The sequence below is a fragment of the Mytilus trossulus genome, chromosome 5 (genome assembly GCF_036588685.1).
Source record: "Mytilus trossulus isolate FHL-02 chromosome 5, PNRI_Mtr1.1.1.hap1, whole genome shotgun sequence".
NCBI lineage: Eukaryota > Metazoa > Mollusca > Bivalvia > Mytilida > Mytilidae > Mytilus > Mytilus trossulus.
This window is the reverse complement of record NC_086377.1, coordinates 39,283,130-39,303,581: the sequence shown is the minus strand read 5'-3', so window position 1 is coordinate 39,303,581 and position 20,452 is coordinate 39,283,130. Positions and strand designations below refer to the sequence as shown.

At 33.2% G+C, this 20,452-nt stretch overlaps 1 protein-coding gene across 1 annotated transcript; it reads right to left on the bottom strand.

Moving 5' to 3' along the window:
* Positions 1–1,043: 1,043 nt before the first annotated feature.
* Positions 1,044–19,251, bottom strand: LOC134717927 (uncharacterized). Its single transcript, XM_063580425.1, has 5 exons — positions 19,216–19,251; positions 13,739–13,805; positions 12,664–12,730; positions 10,697–10,764; positions 1,044–9,701 (listed from the first exon to the last, which is right to left on the bottom strand). Exon 5 carries the CDS (start codon positions 9,696–9,698, stop codon positions 1,044–1,046), a length of 8,655 nt encoding a protein of 2,884 aa, XP_063436495.1. The 5' UTR covers positions 9,699–9,701; positions 10,697–10,764; positions 12,664–12,730; positions 13,739–13,805; positions 19,216–19,251.
* Between the last annotated feature and the right edge of the window lie 1,201 nt (positions 19,252–20,452).

Here is a 20,452-nt window from a genome sequence, read left to right as displayed (position 1 = left end):
ATACTAAAAAAATATCTGCCAACAATAGTTTATTGTTATCATCTACAATGAAATGTTACCGGAGGTAATCCTTATGTTGAACGAAAACAATTGTGACTAAATAAGTGGACATAGACAGTAAATATATTTATTGAAGTAACAGGAATTGAATGCAATTTAAAAAAGAATTCATACACAATATCCATACGTAATTAACAAACAATATCAAGCAAAACATCTGGCTTACGAGACATTATATATATGAAATATTATTTACAAATTAGAACAATGTAACAATAAATATATAAATATGGTTTATAAAAGGTCACGCTACTAAGAGGAATAAATGAAGACTTCTTTCTGTATTAGTATTAAAATCATCCAACAATGACATATTTAAACAATAGTTTGATTAGTCAAACATTTAAGTAATCTTGCACACCACTGAAGTCTTTTGGTTTGATCTGAAATAGAAAGCAAATAAAATGAGATAGTTTTTGGTGGAGTTCGTGTTGTTCAGCTTTATTTATTTTCCTTGTTGTGTTATGTGTACTTTTGTTTGCCATTTCACCTTTTTCTTTTTTGCTATGGTGTTGTCAGTTTATTTTCCACTTATCGGTTATGGCTTTTTGAAATGTGACATTATGTATAAATTTTATTTGGTGGGGAAAAAGGATATTGTTTCACTAATATTTGGAATCTGAATAGTTAAAAGTGAAAAGTTCCCCCACACACATAGTAGGCACTAAAACTTAAATTGTTTTTTTCCTTTTTATGAAGCTTTTTGTAGCAACATTCTGGTAACAGCTGCGAGTGGGAAATGAACTTTATAGGGACTACAGGATAGGGTGCTTTTAAGGTCGGGATATCGGGTTCGACCATTTCTGGATCCGTGAATTATTTTTTCGAATTTCGGGATGTCGTGATTGAAATTTATCAAAATTCGGGACCTCGGGATTTTGCGTTTTTAAGCCAGGGATTTGGGGATCAGGACCCCTTTCTCCCCCCCCCCCTCCCCCTGAGGTCTGAGGATACTTTATACCGTATATATATATATCTGATACTTATCGGCTATCTTTAAGCATTACGGATACAGCATCGTGATAACTGTAGTATGTTGGAATACCTTTAACTTCTACTTTTGAGCAACCTTTGACATAGACATGGTCAATCAATGTACCACCTTCTGTTGTTGCCTCTTCCACTAGCTGTTGAAATCCTTTTGAAGTCATATAGTCCAGTATAGATCTTTCTCCCTTTAATATGTCTTGATTAAAGTCACCTAAAACAATGATATTGTTTGAAAGTTCAGTCAATTTGTTTACAAACGAAACAAATGTTTTAAGAAATATTCCAATTTGATACTTCTGAGTTCTATATATTGTTGCCACAAGGACATTCATGGTGGGAATTCTGAAAGTTATACATTCTAGATTTTCCACGGTAAAGTTACAATTTTCATATTCAGAATCTGTTTTTACATATACTCCAACTCCTCCGTGGCCCATAGCTTGCAAATTCTTAAACACAGAATTAGTCGGTGTGTAGGCTGCAGATCTTGGTTGGTGATAAAAATCATAGTTAGGAAGGTGAACATGATCAGAGGAAGATTCAAGCCATGTTTCAGTCAGACAGACATAATCTGCATCTTTACAGTCTGCATTAGCCACTAAATCATTTTTATGAGCTCTTAGTCCTTGGATATTGTGATAAACAATAGTTACAAGTGTTTCTTCAGATGATGCTTCTACATTTTCAGTCAGATAATGTTTCATTGATTTGATGCCTTTTATGATATCAGGATCACAGTATATTTTTTGACCAAGTTTTTTGTCATCAATTGGCAATATATGAAGCCCTTCTTTTGTAGTAACTCTACTCAATGCAACATATGCCTGGCCATAAGTGAAGCATTTATTCAAATCCACAACTGCTTGTGAAACTGTCAAACCTTGAACTTTATGAACAGTACATGCCCATGCTAACTGCAAAGGAAACTGTTTTCTCGTTCCATTTTTGAACGGTATATCCTCTATAGATGGTTCCAATCCAATGCATCTTTTCCCATTTATTGTTTTTTGAATCTTAGCGTTTTTTCCTACTCTATCATTGTCAAAATTGATAAAAATAACATTCGGCAAAGATCCTTCTAAAAATTCTGCAATGCTGACAATAGTGCCCATTACCCCATTTACCAAGCCATCATTGACGGCTTCATTCTTTTTCAACATTACGCGGGCTCCTTCAGCTAATAGAATTGAAGTTGGGAGACAAATATCAGTTTGTGAAAAAGGTGCTGTTTTCTTTCTTAGTTTTCCTGTAGCTTTATTTTTTTCAAAATCTTGTGCTTCAATAAACTTAGGTTCACTGGACAGTTTAATAACCATGTCATTATTGTGAATATTAATCTCATTATTAGTAGCATAAATGTGTAAAGCTTCATCTGTCCCACTACCTATACACTGCTTTAACATTTTTAAATCTGAGGATTCTAACGGAGAATTTTTGTCTTTTATCCTAAGTCTATTCAATAACTGAGCAAACAAACCATCTTCACGTTGTCTCATCACTTCGTCTAATTCTACAATAGTGAAGAAATCGTTCCACAGATAGTTCAAAGGATTCGATGGATCATCTACATAGAGTTTATCAGTTTTTCGGCATTTTACTGGTGGTAACTGAAAAAAATCTCCAACAGCTATCACTGAAACCCCACCAAAAGGATCTTTTTCAGGTCTTTTCTTGATCTGACGCAACCGTTCATGAATAAAGAATAACAACCTCTTGTTGACCATTGAGACTTCGTCTATGATTAAAATTTGTAAATTTTCTAATTTTGACCTTAAAGTGTTAAGCTTATCTTCACCAAGCATCGCTTTGTCAACAGTAAGAGCTTTGAAAATAGAAAGAGCATGGTGAATCGTCAATCCATTTATATTGAAGGCTGCAGTGCCAGTTGGTGCAGTCAATAAAACTGTCAAATCGTCTGGACTAGGAGAGCAGCGAGCAAGAATTCTTGTGGTTTCATAGTGTAAACATTTTATCAGATGGCTTTTTCCTGTTCCAGCACCGCCTGTTACAAAGACGTGAAAGGGAGGGGGATTTTTACCATTGGCTTTTAGGTTGCACCATTCTCTTACCTTATAAAAAATACGCCTTTGTTTCATGTTTAAACCTCTCAACAAGGGTATAACTTCCGACCTTAGTAAACAAGTTTTAATCCCATTTCCACTAACTATCTCTGGCTTGTTACTTTTATTTAAATCTGGTATTCCAAATTCAGGACTATCGACTTCTACGACAGTTGAAGATTTTTCTGCTTCAGTGCATTGACGTCTTTCACTCTCTGTTTCTGGACATAAGTCTGCCCACGCATCTTCTTGGTAATCATTTTCTTCCAATTTTTTTTCTGCAGCTTCTAGCTCTTTGCCACTTTTCACAAAGTTGGACATGTTAGTATTAACTATTTGTTCGACTGTAACAAGAACCTCTTTCTGATTATACCTGACCATTCCTGATTTGTAAAACAATTCATAGGTCAAAAATTGGGGCGGTTTCAACTGTTCCTCTAATCTGTAAGGTAAATATAACTGTAAAATACTTTGGTAGTACTGCTCAGGCGATGTTTCAATGGAAAATCGTGCATATTTGATAATAGCAGGCTGGGTTCTTGTCCGCTTTCTGATGTATCCCATATCATTTTTAAGTTGGAATGTGGTATCTTCATTTATTTTATTTGGAATCTGTGTTTCTGCTAAAACTGAAAACTCGGAGCAAAATGAAGCTAAACACATCTGATTAAATAAGTCAAGTTCTGGTCTACTTTTATATCTATCAGTAATGCTTTTCATCCAAAGTTCAATATCATCATCGTCATCAGTGTCATCATCATCATCGATTTCCTTTGATTTTGTTTTTGTTTTTGCGCTTTTTGATTTGGTTAAAAGTTCTTTTAGAGGAATGCTCATTTTACATGGATTTTCTCCAACTGGAATGAATTCAACTTTTCTTGAACATTCCTTCAAACTTAAACCGATCACTCTAAAAACAGCTTCTTGGGCACTCAGCTCTCGAAAGTGAAAGTATGCAGTACCTACTTGTTTCATTGTTTGTTGTGCATCCAAATTTCCATCAGAGGCCTCATTTTTTGTTTGTTGTAGCAACAGTCCAAGTTCACGTTCTGATTTACTGATGTAACTTATTATATAAACAACACAAGAATAAGCATCTAATATGTATTGTATATCCATATTTGCATCCCATGCTTTCAGGAGATGCGGGTTGTACTGATTGATAAACATTTCATCTTTGTTTCTTTTTAACACCACAGTATTTCTATATGTAACTGACTTAAAGCATTCTTGAAAATCTTCCTGAGATACTCCTGCCCTTATGAATAACTCAGTAGTAGTCAAATTTTCCTTTTCACAGTCTTCGATTACAGCCCATAGAGATTCTAATATCTTTTTAGCGTCTAATGAACTAATTCCCGATTTTGGTTTTTCAACAACATCATCGTCAACATCTTCATCAGTGTCATCAGCAACATTACATTCTTCTTCATCATCCTTAGGTGGGCGTGATATAAATGTTTTTTCAGAAGGTGGTCTTGGGAAATTAAAACGACACACAGTTCCCTTTTTTCTACAACTTTTTGAATGTGTTTTGCTATGTTGTTGTACAGTTGTGACAATGTCTTTTAGCTCTGAGTCCTCGGTTTCCAGCGGTAGTTTACATGTTATATATTTGTCAACAAACTCAGTTACAGTATCATCTTCATCTTCATTGAATTTTGGGGCATCTTGTATCCAGAACAAACAGTGCGTGTGTGGAGAACCTCTCTGTTGAAATTCAACTCTATAAAAGTAGTCTATCACATGGCCAATTGGTTGAGCACCTGACATTATAACATCTTTTAGAAATCTTTTAAATCTACGATCAAACATTCGTGCAGGTGTAACAGGATTACTACAAAGGACTTTGCACTTTTCATCCCAAGTAAGTTCGTCAAAATTACGAATATCTCCTTGTTGCTTCATTATTGTTTCTATGATTTCTTTCCATCTGAAGTCTGCAGAAGAAAACGAGGCAAAGAATGTGGGAATACCTAACTGACGAATCATAGCAAAAATATTCTTTTGTTCAGCTTGCCAATAAGGAGGTGTTCCTCTTACAGGTTTCATAAACTTTATTGCCTCATCTTTTCGGAATAACCCATGTAATGTGTCTTTATCACATAGCATTTTGCTTGTTACTTTCTTTCCATTTGAAAACGCCGACCCTTTCCTTAAGGAAATTTGAACATTTGACATAACTCTATCTAGTTCAGACATATATTGACAAAAGAATATATAAGAAGTATCTCTTGCAAATCGGTTTTCTACACTCATTAATCTCAGATTGAAATATCTTAATAAAGATAACTTTTCTTCTCTTTCTTCATTCAATGTGTTTTTACCTGTAGGATAATGTACTGGAAACGTTTGAGCTTCAATACCCTTTGTTCTTAAAAGACTTACAGGGTTATTTTCCTCTGCAGGTGACAGATTGAATTCCTTATCAAACAATGTATCTAAAGCTTCCTGTGCAATATCAGCAGGTTGTAAACATGTGTCCAACTGAACGCCCTGTAAAGTATCATCTAAGTATGTATCCGCTTCATTTTTGTGTTCCTCTGCATTTGACCTATCTTGCAAATTATCATTTAGCGTTTCATTTGTTGTTGTTGAATTGTCCATGCTTTCTATTTCAGGGCAACATTCGTTATTTTGTAAAGGAATAGGGTTTAACCATTTTTCATTGATTACTATATTTGAATACCACTCATTTCTTCCTTTTAAAAATAGCAATGCTTCTTCTAAATGTTTAGTATCAACAAATTGATATTCCTCATAACCCTTATACTGTAATTTCCTTTTGAGCTTAACTTTAACTAAACAATTATCATCTTCAGATCTAGGCAAAGTAGTAGTCACCTTAAACATATCTGATGGTACACAAACACATGGTCCATGAACTGCCTTTTGGCCACCTTTAGGTAGAGCAATTATCTTCATGAAAGGAATATTAAGAGAAATTAAATGTTGTTCTAGTTGATTTAATCTGCTTAGTTCATTGGGAACATCATCTAATGATAAGTTGTTAAAAAACGATTCAGCAGGCACTTTTCCTCTCTGGATCTTTCTGTGACATGTGTAACAAATCCAAAGGGATTGTCTACTAGTTCCTTGATACTTACATTCATCTTCGCATTCGTCTAAACATTTATGCAAATACTTATCAGAAATGCAAGTGTCTGCTACATCTTTTACAGAATCCTTTTGATACAAATCCTTCTTATATACCATGACTTGATTTTGAAAACAAAGTCTAAAACAGCAAGCACAAATGTATTCAGGTCCTTCACATACATCTTTCTTAAATTTTTCAATAACTTTTGTAATGTCTTTGCCTTCTTCTTTAGAGAGAATTCTTTTAGACAAAGTCTGAGATTTAACATTCTTTCGATGTTCATCGTCAGTAGCATACTTATGAATGCTTGCATGTTTCACCTTATTTTGATGTTCATCATCAGTAGCATACTTGTGAATGCTTGCCAGTTTAATTTTATTTTGATGATCATCATCAGTAGCATACTTGTGAATGCTTGCCTGTTTAATTTTAATTTTGTGTGCATCATCAGTAGCATATTTGTGAATGGCAGCTTCTTTCAATTTCTTTCTGTATTCATCATTATTTTCATATTTTTTAATGCTTTCATTTTTCTTTTCTTCCCGGTGTTTTTCGTCTGCCATATACTTATCCTTTGAAGCCTTTTTAATATCTAATTTATATTTGTAATCATTCTGATATTTCTCCCTTCCTTTTCTTATTTTCTGAGCTTTGTACGAATCGTCGTTCGAATACTTTTCCCTTTGTGTTGATAATGTTTTGTACCTTGCTTGAGAATCAGTGTGATACTTTAATTTTTGTTTTTCAGATTTTGATAAGTATTGTACTTCATTTAAAGCTTTGTCTGAATGAATTCCTTTCTGTGACGATTTAACAGAGAAATTGTTTTCATTAGTCTGTTGATCTTGTTTTCTGTGTTTCTTTGAAACAAATAAATCATTTTGCTCACATTTCCTCTTCATTGCAACTCCCTTATTTTTAAGTGGTTTGTGCATTTCTGGTATAACTGATAATACAACCTCATAGTGTTGTAAGTCTCTGATGTGTTGAAGATAGATTGCTCTATCATTTATTTCACTGTTTGTGTGAATTTGAGACGATGAATACTTTATCCATACTCCGTTATAAAACGTATAAATATCTGTTTTCAAAAGGTCTGCTGCAGCTATTATTTCCAATGCAGTTCCCCATGAATTGTTCTCTCTCATTTTTCGACCACTTATATGTTCTTCTACTGTACCATATTGGTTTTCTAATAGACTAGTCAAATGATTTGAAATGCTCAAGCTATGCTTAATTATGGCTTGTCTTACCTTTTTATGGAATATTTGTGTATGTGAAACAGCATAAGATATTGCTCTAAAGAGACAGTTTCCGTCTGCTATGATGGACTTTGTTTCAAAGGGATGGCCAATATTACACAATTCTGAACTGCACATGTTTTTTTTCACTTCTTTTGAAGATATATTCAATAGTCCACAGAGTTCCCTTTTAGAGTAGAAATCTAATGGCTTAAAGGAATAATTAGATCTACAATCAGACATTATTTCTATATCAGAAACTTCATTTTCTCTAACAAATGTACATGGAGACCCTACCTTTGAAAAATCTACTGATTCCATGTCATCTGATATGTCCATTAACCTTTCGGATTCAATGTCATCTAATACATTGTGTGATATGTCCATTAATATGTCTGATTCAATGTCATTTGAAAGATCAGATACACGTCTTTTGGTATTTTTCAACAATCCTCCCTTTAAATTGTCGAGCGTTTCTTCATTAGTCTCATTTTTTTCAATACTATGCTTACTATCTAAATAACCTAGTATTGGTACACTATCTTGTATTTCAATATGTTGCATATTATCTTGCAATGTCATATCTACATTACTGTCAACTGTTTCTTGTATTGCAACAGTAATTCCTGTAACATCAAAAGGTACAGATTGATCACCCTGAACAAAATTACAGAAGTGTTGGTAAACAGCTTGAATGTCAGGAAGTTCAAATACAATACTAGAACCATAATTATCTACTAAACCAAAACGATTTCTTGCATGAGAATCAAACATATATATTTTGTTATTCTGCTTTATTACTAATGATGTTGTTGCTCTTACAGTAACAAAGCATCCATCCGAGTCTATTAATGCATATTGCAGGGCTTGGTCTAAGGGTAAAACGCCATCAAAATCTGGGTCAACGTCATGTACAAATGCACAAATGGAACGTTTCTTGTGACAATGAATAATACGATTTCTAAGATCTACAAATTCTGGAAGGTCTTCCACACAGAGATAATTATTAGTACCGTGCACAGATGTATAAATATCGTTACCTTCAATTAGTATATTGTCAAGATATAACTTGTTCCATGCAAAAACTGGTTTCAGTTTACTATGCACTATTGCAGATAAACAATTACCAACACATTGTTTCCCAGCGTTTTCACCAAACCTGGTATTTCCTTGATGGAAACTACCCTGAATGACTAGATTATTTTGTTCTCGTGTTACTTGTGATCTTGATAAATCATATAAAACTACAGGATTTTCAAACCTGATATTTGCATGCATACCTGTTTTCTGTTCACCTATCCATAAATAGGAATGCACAGATTTGTCTGCTTTGTTATCAATGTCATTTTTATTATTTCTACCCTGGCACGTTTGCTTGTTTTCAGACTGATTGTTGATTGAACCTGAATGACTTTTTAGTTTACTCAATTCTGAATTGATTAAATTAGTCTTAACTAAATGTATGTTGCAGTCAACAGAAGGAGCAGTCAATTCATTAACAGTGTGATACTGTTCAGTGGTATTGGCAACAGTATGCCCAGTTAAATCAGTAACAGTGTCATTGCAATCAGAGTTAACTGTCAATTCATTATCAGTGTGATTTCTTTCAGTATTATTGACAACAGAGTAAACAGTCAATTCATTATCAGTGTGATTTCTTTTATTGACAACAGAGTTAACAGTCAATTCATTATCAGTGTTATTTCTTTTATTGACAACAGAGTTAACAGTCAATTCATTATCAGTGTTATTTCTTTTATTGACAACAGAGTTAACAGTCAATTCATTCACAGTGTGATTTCTTTCAGTATTATTGACAACAGAGTTAACAGTCAATTCATTAACAGTGTGATTTCTTTTATTGACAACAGAGTTAACAGTCAATTCATTATCAGTGTGATTTCTTTTATTGACAACAGAGTTAACAGTCAATTCATTCACAGTGTGATTTCTTTCAGTATTATTGACAACAGAGTTAACAGTCAATTCATTATCAGTGTGATTTCTTTTATTGACAACAGAGTTAACAGTCAATTCATTCACAGTGTCATTTCTTTCAATTTTATTGACAGCAAATTCATGAACAGTGTTTTCTCCTTCAGGATAACCATTCTCAGTGCTTTCTCCTTCAATTTTATCAATATCAGTAGACTGTTGCAAAGCCTCCTCTGCCAACCTTCTTTCTCTCATTCTTAGTTTTTGTTCTTTGGCTTTGGAGGCTTTGCTCTTATTTGATTTACGTGGCATCACCTGAAATGAAAAAAAAATGTATAAAAATATTGTTATGACAATATCAAGTTTTGTAAAAGATTTACTATTATCAGTACCAAACTTATGTCATGTCCAACTTTGTTTTTAAAGCTTGAAATGCCAAAAAAAAAAATATAAATAAAATTTTTAATCAAATCAATAGTACACTGATTGATTAACCTGTTTGTTTCAAGGATGTAACCTTAAAAACATTTTTGTTTACATTTTGTGAAACTGTTCATTTGAACAAAAGTTTTTATTGTATTTGAGAAGCTGATGAAACGATTAATATATTTAAATTCAGAACTCCATAATGAACACAAAATAATATACATCTAAATGCATATTGAAAAAGTTTCAAGCATTAAATAAATCTACAGAAACAATGCATAAACATACATGTATCCATATTCATAAAAAAATATAACTGCTTGAAACCATTGACGGGTAAAGAATGCTATGCTAACTTAAAATAAACATTGTATTGCATTAATCAAATATTTTAAATTTGAGTTATCTTTCTTTTATCATATAAATTGCACATTTATATACCATGCTTAACTTATTTAATATATGATTAAATGGTTTTCTTGACAAGTCTGGTTATTTAAATACACATCATTTTGTGAACTATCACCCCTTTTTTTTGGTGAAGTTTGTGTTGTTTATTCTTTAGTTTTCTATGTTGTGTCAAGTGTACTATTGTTTGTCTGTTTGTCCTTTTCATTTTTTGCCATGGCATTGTCATGAGTTTAACTGTCCCTCTTTTGATTGATGAGTATAACAATATTATTAATAAATTGCATGAATGGCCTGGATAGAATGAAAAGAATGTTCACTTCTCTGCACTAAAGGGTTGGCAAAGTATTATATAGGCAGGATAACCCAAGTGGACAAACTTTTATAGGGTATGCAATACTCCCAGAAATGGGAAATATTGAGCAATATCAATTGTTAAGCTTTTTTATAAGTATGCTGAAAAAAAAAATACTTACTCTATTGGTAAAGTATAGAAATCAGCTATGGATGTAAACCAACTAAGCTAAAATTCCAAAATAAAATGCTGAAAAAAAAGTGATAATAAAAGCTTTACTATAGTATTCATGAACGAAGATATCACATATTGTTGATGTAAACAGTATTCAAACTACCTCTTTGACTCTTTAACATGTTTAAACATTCAATGTACATGATTAAAATAAATGTTGAAAACAATGTGAAAAGAAAACAAGAATGTGCCCATAGTACACGGATGCCCCACTCGCACTATCATTTTCTATGTTCAGTGGACCTTGAAATTGGGGTCAAACTTATAATTTGGAATTATAATAACAAAGATCATATCATAGGAAACATGTGTACTAAGTTTCAAGTTGATGTAACTTTAACTTTATCAAAAACTACCTTGACCAAAAACTTTAACCTGAACTTTGCACGATCATTTTCTATGTTCAGTGGACCATGAAATTGGGGTCAAAACTATAATTTGGCATTAAAATTAGAAAGATCATATCATGGGGAACATGTGTACTAAGTTTCAAGTTGATTGGATTCAACTTCTTCAAAAACTACCTTGACCAAAAACTTAAACCTGAAGCGAACGGACCCACAGACGGACGAACGAACGAACGCACAGACCAGAAAACATAATGCTCCTCTACTATCGTAGGTGGGGTATAAAAATATTATAAAAGCATTGCATACATGTTCTGCTGAAATAGCTGAATAATTGTAAAATCAAGAATGAACGTCATTTTATGCTTGTAACCGACAAGCTATAAGACTACCTAAAGTCACAAGAAAGAGGTACAAATTATCAACCAAACGCAAAATTAACTATTGAATCAGAGAAATATCTGACCTTTATATCAATTTTAAACTCTAATGTAAATACTGATATCAAAATGGCAGTACTGTAATGTGATTGATTGTTGCTTACTGGTTACCTAACGTCCAGTGGCAAATATTTCATGCATGTTCATGACGATAAAAACTATAACAAGTAAAGTCATGATACATGTGTAGTATGAAAATACTCAGTCAAAGTCATGTTTTTTAAACCATGACAGAATGTTTTTATTTTTAACCTAGTTCATTTATATGTTTTGGATTCAAATATGACGTCAATTTTCACAGAACTAGTACACATTTTTATTTAGGGGCCAGCTGATTTTCTTGCTGTGTTGAAGACCCATTGGTGGCCATCGGCTGTTATCTGCTCTTTGGTCAGGTTCTTTGTTCTTTGACATATTCCCTATTTACAATAAACTCTCTCTAGAAGGCCAAGTAAGGTATGAAGTGAAGTTAAAGAACCCTTGATTGTGATTGATTGAATGTTGTTCTGTTATACCGTTGTCCCAGGTTAGGGGAAGGTTGAGTGCTTGCAAACATGTTGAAAAAACTCAGCCACATTTTGTTTTATGGGCCAGTTTCAAGCCTGTAGTTGCTGTTTCATGTCTATCATATTTATTTTTTGGTAATTGTTTTCTTATAAATTATGCCCTTAGTTTTCTCAATTCAATTGTTTCATATTTCTCATGTTGAGGGCCTTTAATAGCCAACCATAGGCATACAGAATGTGTTTTTCTCATTTTTGAAGGCCGTACAGTTTGGTTATAATTGCTTACATCTACTTCATTTGAACTTTGTGACCTAGCGAATTCAGACTATTTACCACATGATCAACTTGACAGTATCATATGCATGATATGTTGAGCAGGATCTGCTTACTCTTTTGGAGCACCTGAGATCACCCTCATTTTTTGTTGGGGTTCGTGTTGCTTAGTCTTTATTTTTCTATGTTGTGTCTAATTATTTGTCTGTCCTTTTTTTTTAAATTCAAGTGTCACTGATGAGTTTTTTGTAGACGAAACACGCGTCTGGCGTATATAATAAATTCAATCCCGGAATCTTAATGAGTTTATTTATGTATATGCAGGTGACCTCTCTTGATTATACTTACTGCTTTGACAATGTCTGATCAAACAACAGCTTTATAAAAATGTCTTCTACAGTATTTCTTCAAAAATCTGCAAAAGAAAAATACACTAAAAATTATATCACCATTTAACAATCTTTCTAAATACATATGCAACATTTATCATTTATAGTAAAAACAAATCTTCCACTATTGATGATAAAAGACTGAAAAAATAATTATCAAAAAGTTAAAAACAAAAAAAGCCTTTTGTATTTGATATTTTTGTCCAATATACATGATTTTTTTTTATTAGTTGGTATTGGCCTTGAATATTCTCAGATCTGTACTTGGTGCCTTTTTGATTTTGGGATGTATAACATGTATAAGTATCCCTCCATATCAACTCTGTGTTTTTGTTCATGTAATTCTATTTGTATCTATCTATCAAGTTAAGCCTTTTTTAACTGATATTCATGATATTTCTTCTTATGTTGTTCTGTTATACCGTTGTCCCAGGTTACGGGAAGGTTGAGTGCTCGCAAACATGTTGAAAAAACTCCGCCACATTTTGTTTTATGGGCCAGTTCCAAGCCTGTAGTTGCTGTTTCATGTCTATCATATTTATTTTTTGGTAATTGTTTTCTTATAAATTATGCCCTTAGTTTTCTCAATTCAATTGTTTCATATTTCTCATGTTAAGGGCCTTTTATAGCCATCCATAGGCATACAGAATGTGTTTTTCTCATTTTTGAAGGTCGTACAGTTTAGTTATAATTGCTTACATCTACTTCATTTGAACTTTGTGACCTAGCGAATTCAGACTATTTACCACATGATCAACTTGACAGTATCATATGCATGATATGTTGAGCAGGATCTGCTTACTCTTTTGGAGCACCTGAGATCACCCTCATTTTTTGTTGGGGTTCGTGTTGCTTAGTCTTTATTTTTCTATGTTGTGTCTAATTATTTGTCTGTCCTTTTTTTTTAAATTCAAGCGTCACTGATGAGTTTTTTGTAGACGAAACACGCGTCTGGCGTATATAATAAATTCAATCCCGGAATCTTAATGAGTTTATTTATGTATATGCAGGTGACCTCTCTTGATTATACTTACTGCTTTGACAATGTCTGATCAAACAACAGCTTTATAAAAATGTCTTCTACAGTATTTCTTCAAAAATCTGCAAAAGAAAAATACACTAAAAATTATATCACCATTTAACAATCTTTCTAAATACATATGCAACATTTATCATTTATAGTAAAAACAAATCTTCCACTATTGATGATAAAAGACTGAAAAAATAATAATCAAAAAGTTAAAAACAAAAAAAGCCTTTTGTATTTGATATTTTTGTCCAATATACATGATTTTTTTTTATTAGTTGGTATTGGCCTTGAATATTCTCAGATCTGTACTTGGTGCCTTTTTGATTTTGAGATGTATAACATGTATAAGTATCCCTCCATATCAACTCTGTTTTTGTTCATGTAATTCTATTTGTATCTATCTATCAAGTTAAGCCTTTTTTAACTGATATTCATGATATTTCTTCTTATGTTGTTCTGTTATACCGTTGTCCCAGGTTAGGGGAAGATTGATCTTTCTGAAATTGTACCACAAGGTTCTATTCATAAAAGAAAGGTTGGGATTGATTTTAGGTTTATGACCAAAACTGTTTGGGAATTAGGGACCAAACAGAGGCCAAGACCAATACTTTTCCAATACTTTGTATAAATTGCTTATTTCTTGAACAATTTCAATGAGGTTTTATTCTTGAATTCTTGGGGTTCTTAAATATGCTGAATCTAACCATGTATTAAGTTTTTGGAATTTGGTTCCTTTTTTTAAATTTGTCCACATGAGGTCAAAAGGGTCCAAAATTAAACTTTGATAATTTCATCAAAAATTGAAATATTGAAGTTCATTGATATGCCAGACCTAACCGTGTATTTAGATTTTTGATTTTGGGTCCCATTTTCAAATTGGTCAACATAATGGTCCAAAGGGTCGGTCCAAAATAAATTTACTTTGATTTTAACAAAATTTCAATTCTTGGGATTCATTGGTATGCTGAATCTAATCATGTATTTGGATTTTTGATTATGGGCCTAGTTTTCCAGTTGGTCCGAGTTGGATTCCAAAATATAGACCAGATCTGGATTTTAACGGTCTTAAAATACACACACTTTGACTGATCAATGCATTTGAATGGGTACATATAGTTGGACGCCCTCCCTTTTGTCCTGGGTTGGGAACCCCCTTTTTAAAATGGCTGGATGCCCCTGAATTACATTGACATGTTTTATTAAAACATAAAATTTAAATTATAAAGTATCATAGCATTTCTAAATTATATGCAGAAATCAGCTTATTTTTATCAATATTCAAAGAAGAAAAGAAATTTATATTTTCTAATTAAGTTATGGATTAAAACATTGCAAAAATGTTATGAAAATAGAAACCGCCTTGTCTATAAAGAGATTATAGATTACATAATGTATTTAGTGGATGTGAGAACCACTATACCTACTGATTTATTACTTGTATAAACAATCAATTATGGATAGCAGGAAAAATCCTGGCTGTATATTTCTTCTTATGTTGTTCTGTTATACCGTTGTCCCAGGTTAGGGGAAGATTGAGTGCTCGCAAACATGTTGAAAAAACTCAGCCACATTTTGTTTTATGGGCCAGTTCCAAGCCTGTAGTTGCTGTTTCATGTCTATCATATTTATTTTTTGGTAATTGTTTTCTTATAAATTATGCCCTTAGTTTTCTCAATTCAATTGTTTCATATTTCTCATGTTGAGGGCCTTTAATAGCCAACCATAGGCATACAGAATGTGTTTTTCTCATTTTTGAAGGCCGTACAGTTTGGTTATAATTGCTTACATCTACTTCATTTGAACTTTGTGACCTAGCGAATTCAGACTATTTACCACATGATCAACTTGACAGTATCATATGCATGATATGTTGAGCAGGATCTGCTTACTCTTTTGGAGCACCTGAGATCACCCTCATTTTTTGTTGGGGTTCGTGTTGCTTAGTCTTTATTTTTCTATGTTGTGTCTAATTATTTGTCTGTCCTTTTTTTTTAAATTCAAGCGTCACTGATGAGTTTTTTGTAGACGAAACACGCGTCTGGCGTATATACTAAATTTAATCCCGGAATCTTAATGAGTTTATTTATGTATAAGTAGGTGACCTCTCTTGATTATACTTACTGCTTTGACAATGTCTGATCAAACAACAGCTTTATAAAAATGTCTTCTACAGTATTTCTTCAAAAATCTGCAAAAGAAAAATACACTAAAATTTACATCACCATTTAACAATCTTTCTAAATACATATGCAACATTTATCATTTATAGTTAAAAAAAAGTCTTCCACAATTGATGATAAAAGACTGAAAAAACATAATAATGATAAAGTTGAAAAAAAAAGTCTTTTATATTTGATATAATCATGATTAAAGTCCAAGTAACATGATTTTTTTTATTAGTTGGTATTGGCCTTGAATACTCTCAGATCTGTACTTAGTGCCTTTTTGATTTTGGGATGTATAAGTACCCCTCCATGACCACTCCGTTAAGTTAAGCGTTTTTTAACTGATTTTTATAGTTTCTTCTTATGTCATGTTGCCGTGTTTGTATACACAACTATGAAGTGTTCCCTCCAATGATAGGAGCACGTACATTTTTTGGAGACGTCTCAGGTGTTTTCCTATGGTAATAATAGCAACATGCAGTATACATGTAACTTACTAATTAACCATCATTCATGATATAAGTTTTTATAAACAACTTTAAATTTCTGAAATTTGGCTACTACAGACGAGAATTTTTCTCTTATTATAATCTTAAAGTAAGCTTGCATTATTTCTGTTAATGAACATGTTGCAATTGAAATTACAAAATCGCAAGGCACAAAATCCATGATATCAATTAAAATCATACAGGTTACTACCACTAACTCTTTGCTGAAATATATACTTTCTTTAACTTTTTTTTTATAGTGAACAAATGGCCCACTCCTTTGACAACATGGGCCATCAACTCTAAAAATGGCCCATTGATTTTATTATTTGGTGGCCCTGGGCCCATAGAGAACAAATCTTTCCAGATCACTGGTTGTAGGAAGTACATATAAATGTGTAATACATGTAAATACCGAGAGACAAGGGTAAACTTAATGGCCCCTCCGCTATGTCGGGGCATAATAATTAAGCATGTACACCTTCTAACCATTTAATACACCAAATATAGTTGACCTATTGATAATAATTTGTAAGACACAGACTTAACCATAAAAACTAAAAATTGACCTTTAAACCATGAAAATGAGGTCAAAATCATATGAACCATGCCAGACAGACATGCAAAACTGACAATCATTCTTTGGATTAAATATACATGTAGTTGATCATATGACCTATTGCTTATAATATCTGAGAAAAAAACTCTGCCATAAGAACTCAGGGGTGGATGCAGGAATTTTCGAAAGGGGGGGTGCTAACCCAGGGCAAAGGGGAGGGGGGGAGGGGGGGAGGGGGGTGCAAAACATATGTCCCGATACAAATGCATTGATCGGCAAAAATAAAGGGGGGTGCGCACCCCCGGAACCCCCCCCTCTGGATCCGCCACTGGAACTTAACATTGAACAGTGAATCATGAAAATGAGGTCAAGGTCAGATGATACATGTACATGCCAAACAGACATATACACCTTACAATCCTTCCATACAACACATATAGTGTAGTTGACTTATTGCTTATATTTTGAAAAAGCCAGACCAAAACACAAAAACTGAGCAATGAACTGTTAAATTGAGGTCGAGGTCAAATAAAACCTGCAAGACTGACATAGGTATACCATGTATACTTCATGTTGATAAAATATTTCCATAAACCAAATATAGTTGACCTATTGCATATAGTTTAAGAAAAAAAGACCAAAACTCAAAAACTTCGCATTGACTTAGTACTCCACCATAAAAATGAGGTCAAGGTCAAATGACACCTGCCAGTTAAACATGTAAACCTCACAATCATTCCATACATCAAATTTAGTGAACTATTGCTTAGAGTATCTGATATATGAACTTGTCTAGGAAAACTTAACCCAGTGTTTTCCCTAGGCTATTCATGCATTGCGGTACCGCTATGCATAGAATTTTGGCCGCTATGCATTCATCATACCCGCTATGTGTGAAATTTGTATTATCTTGTAATATACAGTGACAATTGACAATTGACAAAACTCTACAGGTGTTTCAAAATCACCGGACTGATAATTGATCATAATTAGATGCAACGCTCTGATTTTAACAACCATGTTGATTAGAGATAACAACATTCAAGATCCTCGTATTTTTTTAAGCCTCTGTAACTTTGTCAGACTTGTGAGACGGCCTTTTTGGTGCCTTTCATGGTCTCGCACTTACTGACAGTAAAGCCATGTATATAATTAAACGATGTTTGTGACCAAAATTATGTGTACACTTTTCAAATGAAAACAAAACTGGTTCCACTTCCTCATAAAATTAACGGTAACCTGTCACTGAAGTCGTCCTAATAATCAATCGTCTAAAATAAACACGAAGACAAGCGGGCAGTTACGAATTAATATCTTCTGACGCAAAAATGTTCAATGTTTTTTTATTTTCTGTTATAATTATATTTTATTCAGTCTATGAAACATAAATCAATCAATAATTACCAAAATTTGACATTTTCAATACACGTGGTACTGACTGTTTTCACGCTTTTTTTTTTTTTTTAATAATCACTTATTAGGGAGAACGTCAAACCTGGTTTACGAAATTTTTGCAAGGAAGAGAGTATCAGTTTATTAATATTGATGGCGTTGAGTGACATTCTGCGTTAACTTACGGTAAGTAACAGTTAAAAAAGTGCACACAGATATGCACTAGACCAGTCAGACTATTGGCAGTGTACGTTAACTAGTCCCAGCTTATTTAAACTAGACACTGGCTTCAGGCTACAACTCAATGTCTCAGACTGACATCACGGGTGGCTGTTACAGCAGGCTTGCCATTGATTGTATTACATACAATTTATCTGTATTTACTACTAAGTATATAATAAACTGTGATATTCATACTAATGGAAATAATATTCCAGAATACTTTTTCCTTTTGGAACTTATATAATGAAGGAACTTCTATCCTGTGACAAAAATGCGTGCAATATTTAGGGATACCCGTACGGTGACTGGTGAGCCCGTACATTATTATTTACCATTGTATTGTCCTTAATATTTTTGGGGACTTCTTGTGTTTTTCAGGGATGAAATTTCAATCACGAGTGCTCGAAGTGGTAGGAGGTAGTCCAAATAAGTATGATGTCTGGCAAGGCTATTTTCTTTCGTCCCAGAAAAAATTAAAAAAATAGCCTTGCCAGACGTCATGATTGTTTGGACTATAATAGGTCCAGGATGAACAGATGGAAATTATTAGGTCACTTGTTCAAGCTTCGTCACATATGATTGATAGCGCGAAGATTAATTATATAGAGATGAAAGTGTACTGTAGATAATCATTCTCAGGTCTCGTGAATCTTACCAAGTTACCTTTTTTAAATATTATTTCTTCTTCCTCGTGTCACACTATAAACATCATAGTTAGCTAGGCGCTTTAATCATACATCATATATTAGGACAAGTCGTCCTAATATTAGGACAAGTCGCCCAAATGTTAGAAAAAAACAACTCGTCCTCTACGTGAGTTATTTTTTGTTTGTTTTTGTTTGCGTGAGCCCTCTATCTAGACATCTTTGATATTGAGTGTACATTAAATTATCAGAGATCTATTAGCCTATATGTCCAATGTATTTTTGTTTTACAATTAACTTTATGACTAGACCTGTGACAGAGATCAACGTAGAGGCCATGCATAGACTATATATAGATGCATGACATTTCATTATAGACAAACAGACGTGACACTAGGTGACAGAAAGAAAACAAAGAAAATTAGTCAATAAAGGGCATCAATACAGGTACAGGGGAGGTAATGATGTTGCTAACGTAAACTGAATAACATATTATTTAAACTAAACTGTTATTTTTCGCGACGTCAAACTGTGACACATCTGCATTTCGGGAATTGGTGCCTTTTTCGACTGATTGTATCATTCAAACCGATTTAATTTTAAATGATTTGCTGGACCCCCTCTTTTTCAAAATGACATTCGGTTTGAATACGGTTTATTTATGACAGTATAATTAAAAGAAAATGGAAGGAAAGACCTATCAATTATTCAAGAAGAATTGAACTTTAATATTGTTCTTACATCTCTTCTGAAAAAAAAAATCCACCTCCTTGTTATCACTTAAACTCTGAAACTACAAGTCCAATCGATCCCAAAATTTACAGTCAGCAGGGCATACATGTACTAAAGGTTCATAAAACAACGTGGTGCCGATATCTCTCAAGACTTTTCCTAGAGAAAAAGAATGGCAATGCCGTAAAAATCGCTTGCTAGGTCCGTAATTCTCAATGAAATCCTACAATAAAAATGTCCGCTCCTGGATTGAAAAACTTATCTGTTACAAACTGGTGCTGAAAAATATACATTTTAAGAAAATAATCCTTAAACGTGTTGTAAAGTTACACCGGATCAATTAAATCCAAATCATGCACTGCTGGTGAACTGTGATCAAAATGTCAATTTCCTATAATGACCAAAGAAATTACATTGTGTACATTCCATCTCTATAGATGTTGTCTGTCCAACGTCCCGACCTGAAGAGAAATAAAAAGACTAAGTTTTTCTTAATATAAACACGCGTCACGTGGT